We start from the raw sequence: 22,883 nt of genomic DNA, 5'->3' as shown, positions 1-22,883 counted from the left end.
AGAAAGCCTGAGGTTCCAACACAATTCCAATGGACAACAGCTGCTTTGGCACAGGGTTCTTGGATGAAAGGCAAAAGTCTAAGTAGAGCAATGTGGGCGTCTGCCATTGGACTCATATTGAGCCTAGCATTGATGCAATGATGTTTTTCAAGAGGCCCCCTTCATTCGCTAATTCTGGGAGGCGGGCAAGAGAAACATTTGTCACCATTCATTGTGATGAATAATTTAAATATTAGAGAATTTTGTCTTCAATTTTATATTTCTTATTCACCTAATTATAACATTTCTCAACTCAGATCTTTAAAATCTTTTTAAAATAAAACATTTGGCAGCAGGGCCTCAAGATAAACCTCTGAGGCCTACACGCCCCTGAAGCCTGCTCCACCTCAGGGGCCTCATCTTTGCAGCAGAAGGTCAACTTGTACGGCCTACTGCATCTGCTTGCAGTAAGTGTACTTGGAAGGGAGACGCAGCCAGGATGTTAGGCCTGTTGAATTGGAATCCCTGTGTAGAATTGTTCCCGAAACCTCAACTATTTGTTCAGCTATCTTAGTCCATTTTTATTCTCTGACTTGCAAATTATTATATTTTTATAATTAAAGCAAGGCAAATTATTTTTTAGAATCACTACGAACATATTAATGTGAATTTAATTTATTTTTGATTTTAATTGTGTTTTTTTCTCTCCAGCTTTATCCATCCACTAACCCAGACTATCAAAGAATATTGTATGCACTATATCACCATTTTGATTGCACATCCAGAAGAAGATCTATTCTAGGGATGCATCTGCTTCTCTCACAACTAAGAGACCAGTTCCAAGCTCTTCAACTAAAGAGCAACTTGAATTATTTTCACTGGTAAAAATATCAGATTTCGTCATTATATATTTTAATAGTTTAGAAACACTATTGAGAAGATCAGGTCCTATTTTGGTTTATAACATATATCACTGTTGTATAACGTATAATCAGATTTTCCCTGTTGGACAAACAGGAATTATTCGTTGGAACATGGTCTCCTTTTATTGATTACTTTAAAGGGTCAGAATAGTTCAGCACAGGAACCTGACTAGCACCCGGACTAAAGATTGGATGAAATGCTATACTTCGAAATGTACGAACATATCTCGAATGATGTTTTTAAACTCTAACAAATTTTTCCATTCTTCTTCAATTACCTCTTTCACTCCTCTTCCTTTTTTTTTATTTTAGTTTTCTTTTTCCTTCTTCCCTCTCTCTATTTCATCTATCCCTTTAGCTCTATCTAGTTATAAAAAAAACGAAGAAAAATGCAAAAAGTATTGGAGACAATGTAATAATAACTGACAATATTATCAATTTAAAAATGTAAGACAGTAATGATGTAATAGATTATGTACCTATCTCCAATAATAAAAATAAATAAATAAATAAATAAAAATAAAAATTAAAAAAAAGTATAACGTATAAGCATAAAACATTACAGCACAGGAGTTGGCCCTTTGGCCCACAATGTCTGTGCCGAATATGATTTTAATTTATGTTAATTTCTTTCCTTTAATTGCCAAATTTAATTTCTTCTACCTTGCATGGAATTCATATCTCTCCATTCATTGCATAGTCATGTGCCTGACTAAAAGCCTCGTAAATACCACTATTGTATTTGCTTCCATCAGCACCCCTGATATTGCTTTCAGGTCACCTACCCGTCTCTGTGTTTAAAGACACTTGCTCCGCATATTTTTTTCAAAATATCCCCACCAACATTAAAATGATATCCCTTTAATGTTTGGTAGACAAAAATGCTGGAGAAACTAGCATCCCTTGCTGTCTCCTCCTTTTCCCAGCTCTCCCTCAGCCCTCTAGCTCCCCCTCTTCCTTTCTTCTTCCCACTCCCCACCCTGCATCAGCCTGAAGAAGGGTTTTGGCCCGAAACGTCGCCCATTTCCTTCGCTCCATAGATGCTGCTGCACCCGCTGAGTTTCTCCAGCATTTTTGTGTACCTTCGATCTTCCAGCATCTGCAGTTCCTTCTTGAACAAAACAATGTGTGGCTCTGATTCTATTTTATTCAGACGGACTACTCTACTACCATAACAATGCGTTGTCTATTGCCCTATGCATAAGTATGTGCCAGGCATAATGCATATCTTACTTGCAGCTGCATCACAGACAAATAGACTCAAACAAGCACACAAAAACAAATTATACATAAATTCCACGTCAAATTTCTAAAAGAAAGATGACTGTCAAAAAAATAAGACATTAGTGCACAACATGATTTAAAACAAAAGGGAAGATTAGGTTTGTGCAAGTTGGTTCAAGAACCTGATATTTGTAAGAAAGTAGCTGTTCCTGAACCTGATGATGTGGGATGTCAGACTTCTGTACCTCCTGCCCGATGGTAGCAGTGAGAAGAGATAGTGCGCACTTTGATGAAAGATACCACCCTCTTGTGGCAGTGCCTGATGTAGATGCATTAACTGGAGCGGCCTGTGAAGAACGATTACTTGGTCTTGTTGACGTCGAGTGAGTGGTTATTGTTGCGGCACCTGGCAACCAGTTGGTCTATCTCTCTCCTATTTTCTAATTCAACACCACCCGTAATTCCGCCAACCACAGTGGCATCATTGGCTGATTTGTAGATGGCAATGGAGCTGTACTTAGCCTCGCAATCAAGGGCCTAAAGAAAGTAGAGCAGCCTTGAACCAGCTATTTTAATGGTCAGTGTGGAGGAAATGTTGTTACCGATCTGCGCAGACTGAGGTTTCCCCTTGACGTCAAGGATCCAGTTGCTAAGGAAGGCACGGAAACCCAGCTCTTGGATATTGGTGATTAGTTTAGAGGAGATGATTTATTCTTCTTCTTTGGTTACTATGATTTGTTTGTACATGTGTCATATATTAAAATTAATGTTACTAAATTTTCTCTCCCATGGTACTGCTGGAGTCAGTTGAACAGCAGTTCAAACCCTGTCCCAGTACAAGCACAAAAATAGCTCTATAACAATGGGGCCTTATTGTTGTTATCACATTGATATGAATCGGGGCGGGAGATTGCAACCTTCACGTGGTCAGCCCTGTTTCGACGAATGCAATCAACCTGGCGTGCACAATCAAATAAGCTCAAATAGAACAAGTTGTCCTACAACTTTAGGCTGTGCACGCCATACGCAAGAAGAAGATTGATTTAAACCCAATTGCAAGAGAAAACAATGGTTTATTGGCAATAAATACTTCATGTACAAATAGACTTGATCCTAGGAAACAGCCTTGCAACCCTCACGCAGGGGAAGAGTTTGCATCTATTCAATTAATCTCTTCAAGTATCGCAGCTTGATTATTCTCAATTACTGCAGGCATATAATAATGACATTCTGATGGATGAGTGGCTTGGCTATTTGTTATTATTCATGAAGCTGGGCAACTAACTTGGTTGTGTTATATTCCTTTTTATGACAGGGAACCATTTCAGACAATACCCCCTCATACATTTGAAAAGATTGACAACAAGATGGGTAAGATATTTAGTCTCCGATGGATATTGTTTACCATACAAAATTAAGTTTTGAAGTAATTCTGCATATATTTTAATTAAAAAAATACTAGCATTTAGGAGTTGGATTATTTTTGTTTTGGAGATATGAAATGAGCAGAACAGTGATGTTACAGGTCGTGCAGCTCCGATGACCAATATGTGATCCTGTTGCCCAGTGCTGTCTGTGTGGAGTTTGCATGTTCGCCCTGCAACCACGCTGGGTTCTGGCAAATGCTTCAGTTTCTTCCCAAATCTCAGACATGTTGAATGGTTGGCCATTAATTGGCCACTATAAATTGTCCCTTGTGTAGTTACAGTAGCTGGTGGGAAAGTCGGGCAATATTAATAGGAACATAGGTTACGGGAACTAAGTGGACAAAGGGGAATGCTCAGAGTGTTACTATCAACCTTGGTCAAGTGGCTTTCTTCTATGTTATAAGGAAAAATAAAAATGAAGTGATTTACTTGAAATAATATCTCACAATAAATCATTTCTATACAGCAGGAAATTACAAAGTGGGATTACAAGAATGTAGAAAACCATAAGATGTAAATAATGGCTCTGGAAGTAGCAATAATTTGAAACTATTCATTCTCTGAAAAAATTACAGAAAATAATTGACTAAATATTACATTTGCGATTTATCATTTCTTTAATTGTCAATATTTAATATTTTTATGCAGGTTGGAACAAGCAGAAAAACTGCAGCACAGGTAAAAAAGTGTGTTTCTTGTGTGCTGTTCAATTAACAAATCAATAACTGACCTGTAGTTTTGATCAATTTCTGTGAATTTATTGAACAGTGGGAGTAAAAAGTGTCAAGTAAATTCTTCTGATTAACAGTGTTTATTGTGAACATTTAAAGGGACACAAAGATGCCGATGCTGGTTTAAACCGAAGATAGACACAAAAAGCTGGAGTAACTCAGCGGGACAAGCAGCATTTCTGGAGAGAATGGGTGACATTTCGGGTCGGGACCCTTCTTCAATCTGAAATGTCACCCATTCCTTCTCTCCAGAGATGCTGCCTGTCCCGCTGAGTTACTCCAGCTTTTTGTGTCTATCTTCGGTTTTAACCAGCATCTGTAGTTCCTTCCTACACATTTAATGTTTGCAGTAAGCACTGTAAATGTGCCCTGACACCTCCTTTGTTAAAGAAAGGAATGAATTTGCCTCTGGCCATCTTCCAAAGGGACCTGCAGAAGCTTTTGGGAGGAGTCCCTCCATTGCGACCCCTTGTCTTGCAAGAGCCTTGCGTGTTCTTAATGGGCATCACATGGGGAATTCCTGCTCATAAAATGTGAAAAATGTATTAATAACTCAATAAGCCATATCCCCATACTTACCCAGAAGTTCCAATCTGAATATTTCTGCAGCATTCAAAATATTTGTAAACTCCTTAAACAGAAAATTAATGAATACAAATTAATATGGGTGAAGAATTTAAAATATAATTCAAACAAAAGACCCTCAGTTGTAATTACTCTTGAGCACTTACAAAACATTCAACTCTAAACACTTGAATGGCTTAACTTAGAAATGTTAAAGATTCAAAATTCTTGCACAGATTAGAAAGGGGTTTTTAGTTTAAAAGTTAAAACTAATCAGAAAAATATTTTATATTAATACGTTCTTGGCTGGGAATCTTGCTAGAATTCCCTTTCTTTGACCCCAAGAAGAGAATCAAGTGTTGCAGCTCTTAGACCTGACACAGAATTCTTTGGCAAGAAAAGTTTGCCAATGTTAGACACTTAGAACAAGATGCCCTGCTCGTGTCCCCCTGAGTCTGAAGAAGTGTCCTGACCCAAAACGTCACCTATCCATGTTCTCCATGCTGAGTTATTCCAGCATTTTGTGTTCTACGCAAGTTTCCAGCATCTGCAGTTCCTTGTGTTTTCTCCCTGTTCTTGTTGATCTTTCTGAAGAGTCAAGACACAAACATAATATGAATCATTTCTACATGACGGTGTACGTGTACAGTAAATCTGAAAGCGCTGTCAATTATGTGGGATGAGGAAACACTGACATTTCCACCATTGTTGGCCCAGAACATTTGTATTAATAAGTCCTTATCGCCTTGTCCTCTACCACATGTTTTTAATCCATGTAATTTCAGCAAGTAAACCCTAAAAGTAGCATAAAACAGAATATAGTAAAATGGCAGTGTGTGATACTTGACCATCAGAGAACGTACCTTTTTGCTTTTACATTTGTGAGATTTGGGTGGAAGTATGTCAAGAATGGTGAAACAAAGCTGCTTAGCTCGCGATGTCCCTTTAAGGATCCCATATAAGTCAGTTTGCACGCTTGGGGCTCCTGATTTACTGTACCTTCAACATTTGATGCAGTTAAATTAATCTCTTTGCTGGCTAAGGATTTTTTCCCACGTGACTTTTGGAATAGAATGGACTAATTTGGGATAACCAGCGTGGCTTTGTATGTGGCAGGACCTGTCTTACTTAAGCCCCTGTCCCACTTTCCCGAGTAACTCACGAATTCTCCCGAGTTTGCCCCTTGATTCAAACTCGGAAATGCCAGCCGTAGGTACTCGGGGCTATTTTTTTAACTCGTGGATATTTTTCAACATGCTGAAAAAACGTTCCGACCTACCTGATGCCCCGAGTACCTACGGCTGGCATTACGAGCTGCTACGGCCTCCTACGGACTCGCTACGGACATTCTCCGTGTTTGAATCAAGGGGAAAACTCGGGAGAATTTGTGAGTGGTGGAATATTGCATTGGGGAATGGGTTGCTTTGGGGGACCAGGCCTCCCCTGTGACTGGGACCCAACGGGTCCTACTTAGCCTAGTGATACTCTATTGCTCGGTTATAGTGGACAATCTTGAATAATGGACACCATTATTATATAGTAATATATCTGTTATGCTGCTCTGACTAGTTATTGGAAGATTTACTGGTTTTGATCTAACTTAGTAAAGTATCTGTTACTGGCTTCCGTTAGGGTTCAAGTTGTTTGATATTTACTACAATCGTCAAGGGGAGCTTGTAGCATGTTATTAGTGGATGATACCCTGTGAAGGTCATATTCTTCAGGCACTACCAGTGAATTGTGCGCGGATCTGTAAATATATACACAAGCATATCAGCGGGTGTCTGTAATGTTTTGTTGCCATTTAATAGCTGAGCAAGCCTTTTCTGTTCCAACTCATTATCCGCGACGTTAGGATTGTGAAGAGTATCTCCACTATAATGAGCTTTCTGTTTGCACTGTCCATACTCCAGCTTTTCCAAGGGTCATTAACAAAAGATTTAGCAAAACATATTTTGCAGTGATGAATAATGGAGTAGGCAAAGATGATAAACCAACAGTGATTGTGGTTTAAGATAAAAATGATGATCTCCTGAAAGAGGAGGCAAATTAACTAAATTCTATTGATGACAGCACACAAGGCTGGAGTAACTCAGCGGGTCAGGCAGCATCTCTTAAGAAAAGGAATAGGTGAGGTTTCGGGTCGAGACCCTTTTTCAGACAACAGATGTCAGTTTCAAGCCAGCGTGCCAGTATTGGTCGCCCCGTTTCAGGAAGGATGTGGAGGCTTTGCAAAGGAAGGAGAGGAGGTTCACCAGAATGATGCCGGGATTAGGGGATATTAACTGCATGGAGAGGTTGGACAGACTTGGATTATTTTTTCAGGAATGCCGGAGGTTGGGCCAAGACCTGAGAGGAATATATAAAACCAGGAGAGACATAGACAGAGAGGCAGGCAATCAAAATCTTTTTCCCAGGATGGAAAAATCAAATACCAAGGCCATAGGTGTATGGTGAGCGGGGCAAAGTTTAAAGGAGATGCGTGGGGTAAGTGTTTTTACAGAGGATGGTGAATGCCGGGAAGATGCTTCCAGGAGTGATGGTGGAGGCAGATACAATAGTTGCTTTTAGAAGAATTCTGGATAGGAACATTGATGTGCAGGGAGTGAAGGGATATGGATTATGTGGAGGCAGATAGGGGTTGGTGTTGGCATAATGTTTGGCACAGGTATTGTGGGCCAAAGGGCCTGTTCCTGTGTTCTTTGAGTAAATACTTGGTGAGGAAAAAGCTCTGCTAACCTATTGGCCAGTTCCAAGAGCTTAATGTTTCCGCCCTGAAATATCTACAGAACACCTCTCAAATATGTTCATGACATTTCATTCCACTGCCGCCATGAACCCCAATGCATTCTTCATGAGGGAGAAGGTTAATTCTTTTCCATTCCACGCTATCAAAGTATCATTTGGCGACATTAGAACTTACCAAGCTCCCAGAATGCTGATCACGCCCTTCTTACTTTGTGTGACAAATCATTTAACAATGGAGCAACTGAGCCTGTAAATGTTTCAACATTTGGTGCCTGATATTTCAGCTTGTGAGGCATTTCTCAATGACATTGGGGACGTTTGTACCAGGTACAGAGGCTGTAGACTATTGACGTTCATATTGAATGGCGGTGCTGGCTCGAGGGGCCAAATGGCCGATTCCTGCACCTACGTTCTATGTTTCTATGTTCTGTGGTTCTATGTTCATGGTCACCTGCCTGGGGGTTGAAAAGAATGGGCATTTCTTTTCTCTGGCTGATCTCCAGACTGTGATGAACTCGTTCTTGTTCAGGAAAGTCTCGGCCACTGTTTGCAACACCACTTCATCTACATTTCAAACCCTTCACTGAAAGATTCTTCTGACTGTGTTGCCACGTACTGAACCCATCACATAGCTGAATAAGATCACACGATCTTATCGAAATGTATAAAATCATGAGAGGAATAGATCAAGTAGATGCACAGAGTCTTTTGCCCACAGTAGGTGAATCGTGGACCAGAGGATATAGGTTTAAGGAGAGGGGGGAGAAGATTTAATAGGAATCTGAGGGGTATCTTTTTCACACATAGGGTGGTGGGTGTAGTGAACCAGCTGCCAGAGGAGGTAGTTGAGGCAGGGACTATCCCAACGTTTACAAAACAGTTAGACAAGTACATGGATAGGACAGGTTTGGAGGGATATGGACCAAACACGGGCAGGTGGGACTAGTGTAGCTGGGACATGTTGGCCGGTGTGGGCAAGTTGGGCTGAAGGGCCTGTTACCACAACTGTATGACTCTATGACATGGCATATTTTGCTTTTGTCAATGTCTCTTATGATCACTACTGTTTGGAACAAGACAGGAAAAAGTTAAAACAGATACTGCACACTAAAATGTCAATAACCCACTCTTAATATTCAGTTGATGGACATAAACTGCCCATTTATTGTTTGTGGAGTTTATGCTGAACTACAATGAAATTGCATCCTTATAAATGATTTTATTATCTGTGATGCACTTCATTGGCAATGTTTTTTTTGTTGTACTACTAATCTAAAAAGCATTCTGGCTGCATAAAGGCTGGAGTCCAATAAATCAACGCATGGTTATGTTGATCGGTGGCTGATAAACAGTAAATATTTATTGCATATTTTACAATAATCCCATTCATGCAGTCTGTATAGAACAGGTCAGTGATAATCCATATCAACTGCACACAATGGCAGGAACATTTTCATTTGAAATTTCCATTTGGTTCTATGCCAGTCTCATTTATTAACTTTAGAATGACTGTGCACTAGCCGTGATAGGTTGGTGAAAAATCTGGTAAACTGGTCTCCACAGCTGAAAAATTATTAAATAACCTGGATATTCCAAGACTACACCACAGAAAAAACAAATCCATTATTCACTTCTGTGAAAGTAAACAAATGTCTCAAGGGGAAGAGGCACATATATACAAAACACAGAGCCAGCAAGTTTAGTTGATGCCAGTGGTAAAATACAGCAGTTCTTACAAAGCCGCAGAGTAATGAAAACAGCGCTGTACTAGGAGGCAGTGAAATTGAATCGTGAGCCTTTAATGAGATTAACATCTGCAAGTTTGCGGAAGACACAAAGCTGGGTGGCAGTGGAGAATGCTATGAGGCTGCAGAGTGACTTGGATAGGTTGGGTGAGTGGGCAGATGCATGGCAGATACAGTATTATGTGGATAAATGTGAGGTTATCCATTTTGCTGGCAAGAACAGGAAGGCAGATTGTTATCTGAATGGTGTCAGATTAGGAAAAGGGGGTGAACAACGAGACCTGGGTACATCACCTGGTACATCAGTCATTGAAAGTAAACATGCAGGTGCAGCAGACAGTGAAGAAAGCTAATGCCATGTTGGCCTTCATTGCGAGAGGATTTGAGTTTAGGAGCAAGGAGGTCCTACTGCAGTTGTACAGGGCTCTGGCGAGACCACACCTGGAGTTTTGTGTGCAGGTTTGGTCTCCTAATTTGAGGAAGGATATACTTGCTATTGTGCAGCGTAGGTTCACCAGGTTATTTCCCTGAAAGGGTTATGTCCCCTTTCGTAACAGACATGTGATGAAAGAATGGATCAACTGGGCTTGTATTCTCTAGAATTTAGAAGGATGAGAGGGTATCTTATAGAAACATACAACATTCTTAAGGGATTGGACAGGCTAGATGCAGGAAAAATGTTCCCGATGTTGGGGGAGTCCAAAACCAGGGGTCACAGTTCAAGAATAAGGGGTAGGCCATTTAGGACTGAGATGAGGAAAAACCTTTTCACCCAGACAGTTGTGAATCTGTGGAATTCTCTGCCACAGAAGGCAGTGGAGGCCAATTCACTGGATGTTTTCAAGAGAGACTTAGATTTAGCTCTTAGGGCTAAACGCATCAAGGATATGGGGAAAAAGCAGGAATGGGGTACTGATTCTGGATGATCAGCCATGATCATATTGAATGAGGGTAGGAATTTTAACATTTACCTTTATGTAGAGGTGCGTAGAATCCATGGGCCTGGTTTATATCTGGTTAATACAGGCATACTTCCAACATGGAGAGTGTGGGAGTGGCCAGAGAGTGGGTGATGGGGGCTATTCCTAATTCCTGGCCATTGTACGTACACCTAGATTTGTGATAAAGGGCTTGTCTGTCACCAAAAAGGAATAATCTAAAATTAAAACAAAAATACAACCCTATCCAGGTAATCCTTGCCTGGAACATTCTCCTTCCCCACTGAGTTATATTCTACCCTAAAGAAAACATAGCGTGTTAGAGTATCTCAAGCGGGTCAAAACAGCATCTCTGGAGGACATTTCAGGGCTGGACCCTTCCTCAATCTCTGAAGGGTTCTGACCCGAAGCGTCACTTACCCATGTCCTCCAAAGAGGTGCTGCCGCTGAGAATCTCCAGCACTTGGTGTTTTTTTTGTGTAAACCAGCATCTGCTGTCCAGATACCACCCTTCCAGATGTGATGTGTGCCAATGTGGTCTAACGGCCAGGGACCTGCTGCCTGAAGCACCTGCTCCGGGCATTTCCTTTGGCTTTCATTCGCCTTTTAAGGAATGGAAGTGATGGTTCCATCTTTAAACAGGACGAACACATCTCCCGAATCGGTGGAAATTTTATTAAGCCTTTGACAGGTGGCCCAGAATGTAAAAATAAAGGAGGTAGACTATGAGAGTGCAGTAGCAAATAATATCATAATATACAATAAAGTCTGCTCGCTCAATGTCAATAAGAGCAAGAAATCGTCCATCACAGGCACAGCCCACCCTCCATTGAAAGCATCTACATTAGGTGCTGCCTCAGGAAGTCGGTATCTCTCAAAGTTCCCTCTTCTTATTGCTACTGTTGTCGGGTAAACAATAGTGAGGGCTAATAATGAGTAAATAGGGATGTGGACTGTGTTAATGTGGTGACAGGAAACCGCAGACAAGGCCGAACAGGCATTTCATTGATTATGTGTGCACCCATCATTGTAACAGAGATTTAGATTTACTGTTAATGAATTTGGACTTGTGAATAATCATTTCATTCTGTTGGTGACCTAATTAAGTCTTTCTGAATTCCATTGTGCCATTAAGACCTCGAGTTACTGTTAATCAAGTTTCTAAGTAATCTTGTCATCTGAGAATATAACAAACGTACCAATGTCACAGCTGACAGGTCATCTTTGACTGGCCTCCTGGTGCATACCAGTTTAATAAATCGCCTGTTACTTCAAACACCAACTCTCCGTGGCCTTTCCATTTTGCTCCTGCATCTACCACCAGGCAGGATGTACAGAAGCCTGAAGTCCCTCACATTATCTTGTGCAACCATTACTTTCCTACAATTATCAGATTCTTGAACCAACCTGCCCAACGCTAACCCTCCCTTTTGTTCTTCTAATTGCATTTAGCACTAAATGCCTTTTGTTTTTACTGTCTTCGTTCATTTAGAAATTTTACGTCATTTAAATATGAATTGTTTGCCTGCATCTATTTGTGATGTCGCTGCAAGTAAGAGTTTCATTACCCCGATGCCTCACCATACTGTTTTACTTTCCTTTGAAGGATACGACTGGGAATTGTGAATAGGGAATTGAGAAATGGTTGAACTTCTAAATATGTTGGATTATTGTTAACTGCAGAAGGCACTGAAACATTAGCGTAATAATAGATTTATTGTTAGGCTGTGAAGAGGGGATCACCTTAAAGCAATTTATATAAGGTGATGAGGTTGTAAGTGATAGGAGCAGAATTAGGCCATTCAGCCCATCAAGTCTGCTCTATCATTCAATCATGGCTGATCTATTTCTCCCTCTTAACCCGATTCTCTTCCCTTCTCCCCATAACCCCTGACACTCGCACTAATCAAGAATAACTGAAGAGGGGGGGGGGTCACTGAATATATTCAGGGTGGAAACTAACAGACGTTTAAATGGCAAAGTGAATGGGGAAGTGGTGATGAAACCTAGGTTAGATCAGCCATGATACTACTCCTTCTCCAGTATATCTTTTGCAAAGACTTCAGGCATTCAGGTGTCTGCTGTTTTTGAGGGCGTTTTCCAACTTTCGCAGCAGGCTTGGACCCTTAACAGAATTTTTTTTTTTGAAATACTGATGTCAGTGCCAGAGCTATTGTTCAGCAGTAACTGATGGATATTGTTAAGCTATGACCTGAATATTGAGTTACTAAAGGGGATCAACTGATACATTGCTGCCAACTATTGCTCTTTAACGTCTTGTTTAACTACGTTAATTAGTTTACCTTTTCCTTTCTGTTTTGTGCAGCCAAACACACTCTGACACATATCTCTCGCATCCTTACCAGACCGCAGTTGAAACTGAATCCAACCTTCACGTCAAAAAACAAAGTGTACTATTCCGAAGTCCCTTTTGATGTGGTGATAATAAAGATTAGAGCAGAGGCAGCCAATTGCCACTGTCGGGTGCATTTAGATGAGAAAAAGGGATCCAGGTAAAATAGCATTTATTTTTCCAAAAAAACATTATTCAGAATAAAAAATATATAGTCAAAACAAAAACTGTGCTAAAAACTCTTCCGACAATCTCAGTGTCTGTACATTCATTAGTGTTTTACTCAGTATGCTCCTGTCTTTAAATAAAGCATCCTTGCTACTCATGTGGCCCTCTGGGGTGATGTCCTTCCCTTGTTTGAGTCTGTGTCCCCATCAAACTCAAACTGCCCCCCAATGTTCAGCAGCAAAGTGCTATAGTCTGTGACCCCGACCCATCCTCACAGAGCCTTGGTGTTGGCTACATCAGGCTTCAGGTAGTCTCTCAGCACATACTCCTGCAGCCTGGGAAGTGTCCATCAGGCAGTGGTTAGCACGGAACATCCTCAGATTCAGATTCAATTTGAAGTGTCATTGTCCTGCAGCATCCTGCAGGCACTGCAGGAAAAGGACTTGATGGATCCTGTAGCATGGCTCCCATACCAGACTGCCCAACTTGTCAGGCAAAATGCCTCATCGCCAGAACTCACCAACCAAGCACCAAGACCTGGCTTGACTGGCGGTGAGAGGAGCCCTCCCTGTCTGGTCCTTCCTGCATCGTCGGAACCTCACTACCAGCGCACGCTGCCCTCTGGGCGGCTGCAATGGAGACACTTGCCCATCTCTTAGCAGAGTGTGGATTTGTGAAGAGAGTCTGGAGAATGATGCAAGGGTCCTTGTCACGGTTTATCCTGAACAGCTCTGTGACAGAGGACTCTCTGATTTATGGACTGTTCCCAGGGACACGTTTGGAGACGCATATCAAGTGCTGTTAGACGGTCATCAACTCGGTGAAAGACGCTCTTTGGTCTGCCCGAAACTTGTTGATCTCCCAGCTGAGCGAGATGTCCATCAGCGAATGTTACTGACTGGTCCATTCCTTCCAATCAATGTTGTTCTTCTTCTGGCGTATGGCGTGCACAGCCTAAAGTTGTAGATCAAGGGTAGACATCCAAGCCAGGGCAGCATTGGTTTCTGGGTGGATGGGCTTTGATGCCACCAGGGAAAAGCCTCAGTGAGCAGTCATTCACAATGTGTAGGATGGTCTGGACTGGATGTCCACAGTCGCAAGCAGGGCTGTCTGTCATCCCCCACTTATGCAGGTGATGGGCTGTTCTTGCATGGAGGGTGCCGATTCTGTTCCGGGTTAACCATTGCTTGTGATGGAGGCCGAAGCCCGGTGGTTTCACTGTGGGATCTGTGATGACCTCCCCGTTCCAGTCAATGCGAAGGGTTCTCAAATCTATGAAATTTTGGAAGATGACAACCTGCACATTCACAAATGCCAGAGGTCTAGCTAACTCAGTCAAAAACTTAGTTATTAATATCAGCAGGTTCTGCACACCTACTGCCTTTCAGTCCAAATCATTATTCTTTTTTTTAACCATTGCATTTTCATTCATCTCCTCATTCATTCTATCTGTATGTTTTCCATTTTGTACACTGAGAAGACAGTCACAAAATAGTGGTCTAACATCTCCTGACAGACTAATATGATTCCCCCTATCTATATCGCAAAAGACAGGCTATCACATAATAGCTGTTCCCTCAGTCTGGTATTCTATTTCCCCTTTCCTTGTTAACATTTTTTGTTGCTTGGCCGAATTCTGAAATGTTCTCAATTATCAGACTTATGCCCCTGTCCCACTTAGGAAACCTGAACGGAAACCTCTGGAGACTTTGCACCCCACCCAAGGTTTCCATGCAGTTCCCGGAGGTTGCAGGTGGTTGCCGGAGGTTGCAGGTAGTGGAAGCAGGTAGTGAGACTGACAAAAACCTCCGGGAACCACACAAAAACCTTGGGTGGGGCGCAAAGTCGCCAGAGGTTTCCGTTCAGGTTTCCTAAGTGGGACAGGGGCATTACTCTCCACTATTCTGCAATGTTATAGCCTTTCCTATTGAACTAATTCTATCGTGAGCTTCTCAGTCACAGTTGGCGAAATTTTATTTTGTGTTGTACTTTAAAGAGGTACAAATTTGTCATATTATCTACTAATTATTTAACTATTGCTCATTACTAAAAAAATGTATTAGTGGTTTCATACCTTTATAGTTTGCTTTGTTTAGAATAATACCCTAGTTTCATAATGTATAATTTTTGACATTTTGTATGAATTTGTAATATTTCAATCCCTGTTCTCCAATAAGACACATAATTTTACCTCCATACCATCACTACCACTTTTGTGTGCCGAGCCCATATATCGATTAATACCACCTATGGTGATTATAGTATTTGTGTTTTGTGTGCATCTAATTTCCCGTTCTACTACATTGAGGTGTGGGTGGTGGGGACAATAGACTATCTCAATCAATGTCTTGGTGTTGCTTAGCTCCACCAAAAATAATTGTATTCATAATTCTATCGTTAGTTTTCTGATGTTAGATGAGATTGCAATTACCAGTAAAAAAAATCACAAATCATTTTTGTTTTCTTTTTGATTAATCTCAGCATCGCCAATTATCCTCTTGGCCTAGGAAACAACAGAATCCATATACTGGTATCGGATGAGTCTCGAGCCAAACCTGCTATTATAGCAACGTACACCATCAATGTTTACCGCCACAACCGGCCCAGTCTTCCGGCACTGGATGGAAGTATAGCGTGCAGCTTTGTGCAGGTAATCACTTTGACAGCTGGATATGACCTCACATTCTATCACAGATGAGGGGAAGTGAATAAGTAAGTAAGTTTAAGTTTAAGTAAGTTTAATTTATTGGCCAACTATTCACATACACGGAATTTGCCTTGGTGCTCTGCCCACAAGTAACACATGACATACAGTGACAATTTACGAATGACTCAGAAAACACTAAACATTAATAATAATAAAACATTAATGATAAAACACCATTGATCAAGCATGTGAACCAACAAAATATCAGATCAAAGGGAGGCTACAGACTGTACTGTCCTTGTATAAAATCATGAGAGGAATAGATCGGGCAAATGCACAGTCTCTTGTCCAGAGTAAGTGAATCGAGGACCAGAGGACAGGTTCAAGGTGAACGGGAAAAGATTTACTAGGAATCTGAGGAGTTATTTTTGTCACAAAGGGTGGTGGATGTATGAAACAAGTTGCCAAAGGAGGTAGTTGAGGCTGGGACTATCCCAACGTTTAAGAAACAGGTACATGGATAGGACAAGTTTGGAGGGTTATGAACCAAACACAGGCAGGTGGGACTAGTGTAGCTGGGACATGTTGGCCGATGTGGGCAAGTTGGGCCGAAGGGCCTGTTTCCACACTGTATCATTCTATGACTATGAGAATTGTAGGAGAGTAAATAATGTTGACCGGTTCACTATTTTCAACAAGTGAATTTATGAAGGATGAAACCAAGCTAACATTGGTAACATAAGTCTCCTTGATACTTGAAGCTATTCCTGTGCAGGTGACAACTAGTATGAAGTATGAATGTCGGGTAATGTTATTCCGTGTCAGGCTTTCCTAGAGCAGTATTAACTAGCTTTATTGTATCTTTATGTAAAAGAATAAATGTATGTGTAAGAAGTCTTAACACAGTAATTATACAAATTGGGGGACGAATGAACTGGAGGAAAATTAAACTACCTGGATTTGTCTATTTAGTAGCTATTATAATTGACCCAAAAGGGCATATGTAGCTAACAATTATAGTATTGATTTCGTTATTTTTTCTGATAGTATATTTCAATGTTTCTTCATCGACCCAGACGATGGGCGTGTATGTCAATGAGTAACTTTTTTCTATAACTAGTTAAAACCTGATAAATTACGCATATCTGAGGTACAATTATCATCGCAAGTTTCTTTCTTTACCGTTGGTGGGGTGGGGTGGGGTGGATGAAGGTTTGAGTCTATTGTGTGTTGTGATTATTTGTTTCCTGCTTTGTAGAAAGATCACATCTTTTGTCGTTTTTTCTGATGGATGATTGCTGTAACTACCCTTGCACTTAAATTGCAATCAATCTTCCATAGAGAATTGTGACAATAGTATATAAATACATCAATTAATGAATTTTAAAATCATTTATAGTTATAATTATGATCTAAGTGATTTGGATCAAGCGTTCTGAGTGTATATGAAAAATTGCTTTGTTTCTCATGACTGGAAATCAATGCTATATTTTATACTGTAGTTAGTATGTTGAAAGCTTCCACTGACAACAAAGGCACAGAGGTCGCTATTTCATTTTGCTTCTGCTGATTCACTGTGTCAGGTTGATTCTCTCTCCCCACAGAGGAAGTGGTATGGACTGGCGGAGTGAGTGGTTTCATACTTGTCCTCTCCATAATCAAACACCTGTTTCGGTAGCAAAAGGATAAATACGGTGTGAACAGCTAGTCTTCCTGAGACACGATTAAACGCAACTGGCATCATGCGGAGGAGGATAAGGTCACTGTCAGCAATGTGGCTTTTTCTAACAGTAGTAATCAGTTCAACTAATCCAGGGTATTTCTTTCTAGTTTTCTTTTATGTTTAATCCCATTTGGATATTCAAGTTTCAGTGCAAACTGATACCATGCTGAAGGTTGCAAAATCAGAAGCAAGGGATGTTACTTCCCTTTGAATGGTATATTTGAGTAATCCTGGATTAAGTTTAAGGCCATTCAGTTAAAAAAAAAGTGTGCAGTTCATAGTAGCATAACTTCTATGCTTTTTCTACACACTATTTCTTTTAAAAATCCTGAAGCATTTTGTGAACCAATTTAGTACGAAGTGTTTTAAGTTTTAACCAAGCATCTTATCAATAGAAAATCAGGTTGGGGTGGGAGAGGTCTTGGGCAATTATCAGTTCATTCTATAGAGAGAAATACATGCAAATCATTTTGGTTCAGATATTTATATTTTCTGGAGGAAATACTTCAGTCTCTGTGTCATTGTAAGCTTTATTCCTAAATTAATGCTACACACTTGGAGCAAACAGAGAACATTCTGTCATGATTTTACCATTGAATATCTTCCTCTTGTTCACCATCTGCTGAAATGGTTTCACCTTCATTTCAAGAGTGTTAGATTTTTAAAACATAGATTAAAGACCATCTCTGTGAGCAGGTGCAAGTGGTAGTAAGTTTAATTGGAAAAAGCATTCCAGTCAAATTTATCTCGGAACAAATCCTAAAAGATTCTTATGTAAAATACTTTTCACTTGGCATCTCTCGAAACTCGTCTCTTCTATTTCAGTACCTATTCAGGTAGTAATGCCCCAGAATGAAGTGGACCTGTATCTTAAATTGAGAACATAAGCCAATATCTCACTAAATATTAGTAAAAAATGCTTCATTCATTCTCATTTGATATGTATTTACTTGAGCCACATAGAGAAAGAGAGCAAAATAAATTGAATGTGATGGAAAGCAAAGTTAGAAAGGATAGGTAAAAAAGTAAAATATAACCTTTTAAAATATTTAAACAAAAATTAACTGCCCAACGATATGACCTTCTAGGTTTTGATTGTTCACTCTTTAGACTAGTAAATTGATTTGTATTCATTGTAGATTTTCCAACAAATTAAAATTAATTTTAACTTGGATCCAATAGTAGCATTCAAGAGGCATTTGGATAGGTAGATGGATACACAGAGAATGGAGGGATATGGATCACGTGCAGTCAGAGGAACTTAGTTTAACTTGGCATCATGCTTGGCACAGACATTGTGGGCTGAAGGGTCTATTCCGGTTCTGTACTCTTCATTGTTCTATTTCTAAAATTGTTGATTGCAAACCATTTGTAAAATCAAAGAAGCTGGCCAGTTGGCGAATGCACAATAAATCTACCGCCATTTACAGTAGAGGATGATGTAAAAGACATTTGAAGAGGGTGGGGTGTTATGGGCAGGAATTTCCCTTTAGTATGGAGTTTAGAAAACATAATTATGTCCTTCTCCCAGCACACAGACCCTGTGTACAAGAAGGCACAGCAACGCCTGTTCCTGCTGAGGAAACTCAGGAGCTTTGATGTCAGACAGGACATTTTAACAGCTGTCTATAAATCACTTATAGAATCTGTACTCACCTTAAACATCACATCCTGGTTCACCCTCACCTCTGTCAAAGACAAATCAAAGCTTTCCCGGATCATCAATCAGGCAAGCAAAATAACTGGCAAAACTCAAAATCAATTATCAGTACTCCACACCCAGGCAGTTAAAAGGAAAGCCAATCTCATTACACAGGGTCCCACCCACCCCCTGCACAAGTCTTTCCAACTTCTGCCATCAGGCCGCCGATATAAAGTCCCCCTATCCAAGAAAAACATCCACAAAAACTCATTCATACCCATTGCCATAAACAGCTTAAATAAAAAATGAACAATGGACAAATTAACCCTGACGCGTTGTCACTTTACACGTATCCACAACTTTTATCTTGTCTATTTTTACAGTGTTTAATCTTTATATTTGCTCTTAACATCGATACACACTGTGTGTGCTCACAGAAATCTGTGCTGTATGACTGCTTATCAGTACATTGTCCTGTCTGTATGTTGAGCCACGTCAAAGAAGATTTTCTGTTACGACAGACAATAAAGTTTTCTGAATCTGAATCTGAATCTGAATCTGTATTAATAACACCCCAATCCTGCCCTTCGTAATCAGGAAATCAGTAGAGAGATTGTGTGTCGAGTGTGTTTAGAAGCAAGGCCAAGCTATCCCTATTCTAAAGTGGAGATGAACGTTAGTGAGCAGGAAATAGACAGCAGCATCGAGAAACAGACATTAATTAATTTAAGAAAGAACTGCAGACGCTGGAAAAATCGAAGTTGGACAACAAAGCTGGAGAAACATCAGTCTGAAGAAGGGCCTGGACCCGAAATGTCGCCTATTCCTTCATTCCATTGATGCTGCCTCACCGCTGAGTTTCTCCAGCTTTTTTGTCTACCTTTAATTAATTTAATGCCATTTCAGATACTAAGATGGAATGTACTTCTGGAACTATTTACAAATGAATGTTGCTGCCATTTGTCCTGTTTGTTATGCATGCCTCATAGTTGTTTATCACAAGAAAATGTGCATTTATATTATACACAAAATGCTGCAGTAACTCAGTGGGGCAGGCAGCATCTCTGGAGAGAAGGAATGAGTGATGTTACAGGTCGAGATCCTTTTTCAAAGTTTGAAGAAGGGTCTCTTCCTGAAACGTCACCCATTTCTTCTCTCCAGAGATGCTGCCTGTCCCACAGAGATACTCCAGCATTTTGTGTCCATCTTCAATGTAAGCCAGCATCTGCAGTTCCTTCCCACTGCATTCATTTTAATATGAGTTCCTGGTCAACAGAGGACATTGATGTGCCTCCCTCCAGTCTATACATGCTAACTAACTTGCCAGTGGGCAAAGGACTGGAAAATTACATTGTCATTCTGATCTGTGTGGAGAGTGCAATGTCACAATGGAGATCTTGCTAGATTAACAGAAGGTTGTTAAACCTATGGTAGACAAAAGTGCTGGAGAAACTCAGCAGGTGCAGCAGCATCTATGGAGCGAAGGAAATAGGCAACGTTTCGGGCCAAATCCTTCTATCCTTCTTCAGACTGATGTAGGGGGGGGGGGGAGAAGAAAGGAGAAAGGAAGATGAGGAGCCAGAAGGCTGAGGGAGAGCTGAGAAGGGAAGGGGACAGCAAGGGCTACCGGAAATTGGAGAAGTCAATGTTCATGCCGCTCAGGGGCAAACTGCCCAAGCGGTCTATATGAGGTGCTGCACCTATGTTGGTCGGTACCTGTCAAGCTGCAAGAAAGGCCACTCATTAGAGGAATAGCTGTGAATGGCTTTCGGAATGTTCAAAGTTCATAAATACATTAATTTAAAAACGTAAACTCGCAAATTCTAGCAATTAATGGACAGAAATTAATATGAAAGTTAAGAGTCACCTTTGTCCAAGTGGAAGGTAAGGGCGCCTTTTCAGAAAAATGTACAAATGCAAACCCTGAGGGGGAAAGGGCATATTGTTCTTGAATTAGCAAATAAAAAACATTCCAGTATTGCTTTCTTACAACAGCATTCTACGCGAGCTTTTCCAGTGATATTTATCATTGCATGTGAAATAAGTGCAAATGAGTTGAAATATTTAAAGCTGATCATTGAAGATTACAGAGTTAACTTGTCTTTACTTGCAGGTGTTAAAGTATGTATTTAAGATCAAAATAAGATCATAAGACATCAGAGCAGAATTAGGCCAATGAGTCTGCTCCACCATTCGTCTGAAGAAGGGTTTCGACCTGAAACGTCACCCATTCCTTCTCTCCAGAGATGCTGCCTGCCCCGTTGAGTTACTCCAGCTTTTTGTGTCTAACCACAATTCGATCACGGTTGATCTATTTTTCCCTTCCAACCCCATTCTCCTGGCTTCTGTCTGTATCCTTTGACACCCTTACTAATCAAGAACGTAACGATCTCCGCTTTAAAAATACCCAATGACTTGGCCTCCACTGCTGTCTGTGGCAATGAATTCCACAGTTTCACCATCCTCTGGCTAAAGAAATCCCTCCTCAACTCCATTCCAAAGGTATGTCCTGTATTCTGAGGCTGTGCGCTCTGGGCCTAGACTCTCCCACTACTGGAAGCATTCTCTCCACATCACTCTATCTAGGCTTTTATTTATTCAGAAGGTTTCAATGAGATCCCCCTCATTCTTCTAAACCCCAAAACCATCAAATGCTCCTCATATGTTAACCCAATCACCCCCAATATCATTGTCGTAAACCTCCCCTGGACATTCTCCATGGCCTGTACACCCTTCCTCAGAGATGGGGCACAAAACTGCTCACAATATTCTAAATGTGCTCTCACCAATGCCTTAAAAAGATTCAGCATTACATCACTGCTTTTTATATTCTAGTCCTCTCAAAATATATATATATATATATATACTGTATGTAGGAAGGAACTGCAGATGCTGGTTTAAACTGAAGATAGACACAAAAAGCTGGAGTTACTCAGCGGGACAGGCAGCATCTCTGGAGAGAAGGAATCCGCTCCCCATTTAGAAAATGATCTATGTGTTTCTTCTTCTACCAAAGTGCATGACGAAACACTTTGCTATTCAGTATTCTATTTGCCATTTCTTTGCCCATACTCCCATTGAATTCCACCAACTTATTTTTTTATCACAATTATAATGCTTCATCACAGTAACAAGTTAATATTTTCTTTTAATTTTGCTTTCATTATTTACCAAATTGGTATTTTTTTCCAAAATATAATTCATTGCCATTGGAATTTGGTTCTCTGGTTTTCCTGTTGTTCAATCATCCATCTTCTTTAACCTTCCTCCACTTTGCTCAAGCAGTCGACAAGCTGCCGTGTGTTCCTTGGCCTCCGATCTTTTGGCTAATATATAATTCTGGTGCCATTAAATTTATTTCTATGAAACTGCGCCGGTTTCACCCCCACCTAGCAACCAGCCTGGGAGTTGTTGACACATGCAGTCACTAGAAACTTAGAACAATGGGTAAAACGTTGTTGTCGTTAATTAATATTTTGCAAACACCACCACGTCCATGTTTAACAACGCATAGTGTGCCGTGCGCCAATGAAGAAAATGGGGCTTGTTGCACCACAGGTCAATCAATTGTCATCTCACTACTGAAAGATTCAAATGTGCAGGCTTGGTTACTAATGAAGTGGGTAGTTGACCTGTTGCTTGTGAACTCAATAAAATGTATGGGGTGAAACAGCACACACACAGCATGGAACGTTAGTCGGTTAAACCAGCTCTTTCAAAGACCTTGATGGATTGTACCCAACCCATTTCACCAACCAAGAAAACATCCTAAACTTTTTCCTCCCATCTTTCTAAAGCTAACTTGAATTAAAACTTAAACACGAGGAACTGCAGGTGCTGCTTTCCACACAAAAAAAGACACAAAGTGCTGTAGTAATTAAATTGAACTAACCTTTGCTCTCACTAATGTGACTTTGTTTATGCAAGCTAAGGATAGTAGGACTTACTACCTAATTCTGCTGGAGAAGCGGTAATATTGTTCAGAATATTTTTGCCAGAAATAAATGTCTGCATCTTATTAGATTCAAGAGTTACTTTCTGTTAAAGAAAGTAATAAACATGTTGACTTTA

At 40.4% G+C, this 22,883-nt stretch overlaps 1 protein-coding gene across 2 annotated transcripts in view; it reads left to right on the top strand.

The window, feature by feature from the left end:
- Window positions 1–22,883, top strand: part of cped1 (cadherin-like and PC-esterase domain containing 1) — a 231,306-nt gene that overhangs the window by 105,551 nt on the left and 102,872 nt on the right. For both annotated transcript variants that reach the window (XM_055650835.1, XM_055650836.1), the window contains exons 11-15: window positions 691–860; window positions 3,442–3,497; window positions 4,202–4,231; window positions 12,606–12,792; window positions 15,282–15,450. In XM_055650835.1, the coding sequence (XP_055506810.1) occupies window positions 691–860; window positions 3,442–3,497; window positions 4,202–4,231; window positions 12,606–12,792; window positions 15,282–15,450 (612 nt within the window). The remainder of the gene's footprint in view (window positions 1–690; window positions 861–3,441; window positions 3,498–4,201; window positions 4,232–12,605; window positions 12,793–15,281; window positions 15,451–22,883) is intronic.

The sequence above is a fragment of the Leucoraja erinacea genome, chromosome 19 (genome assembly GCF_028641065.1).
Source record: "Leucoraja erinacea ecotype New England chromosome 19, Leri_hhj_1, whole genome shotgun sequence".
In the NCBI taxonomy this organism is placed as follows: domain Eukaryota; kingdom Metazoa; phylum Chordata; class Chondrichthyes; order Rajiformes; family Rajidae; genus Leucoraja; species Leucoraja erinaceus.
The sequence above is the reverse complement of the archived record's forward strand: the minus strand, read 5'-3'. Positions and strand labels throughout refer to the sequence as shown.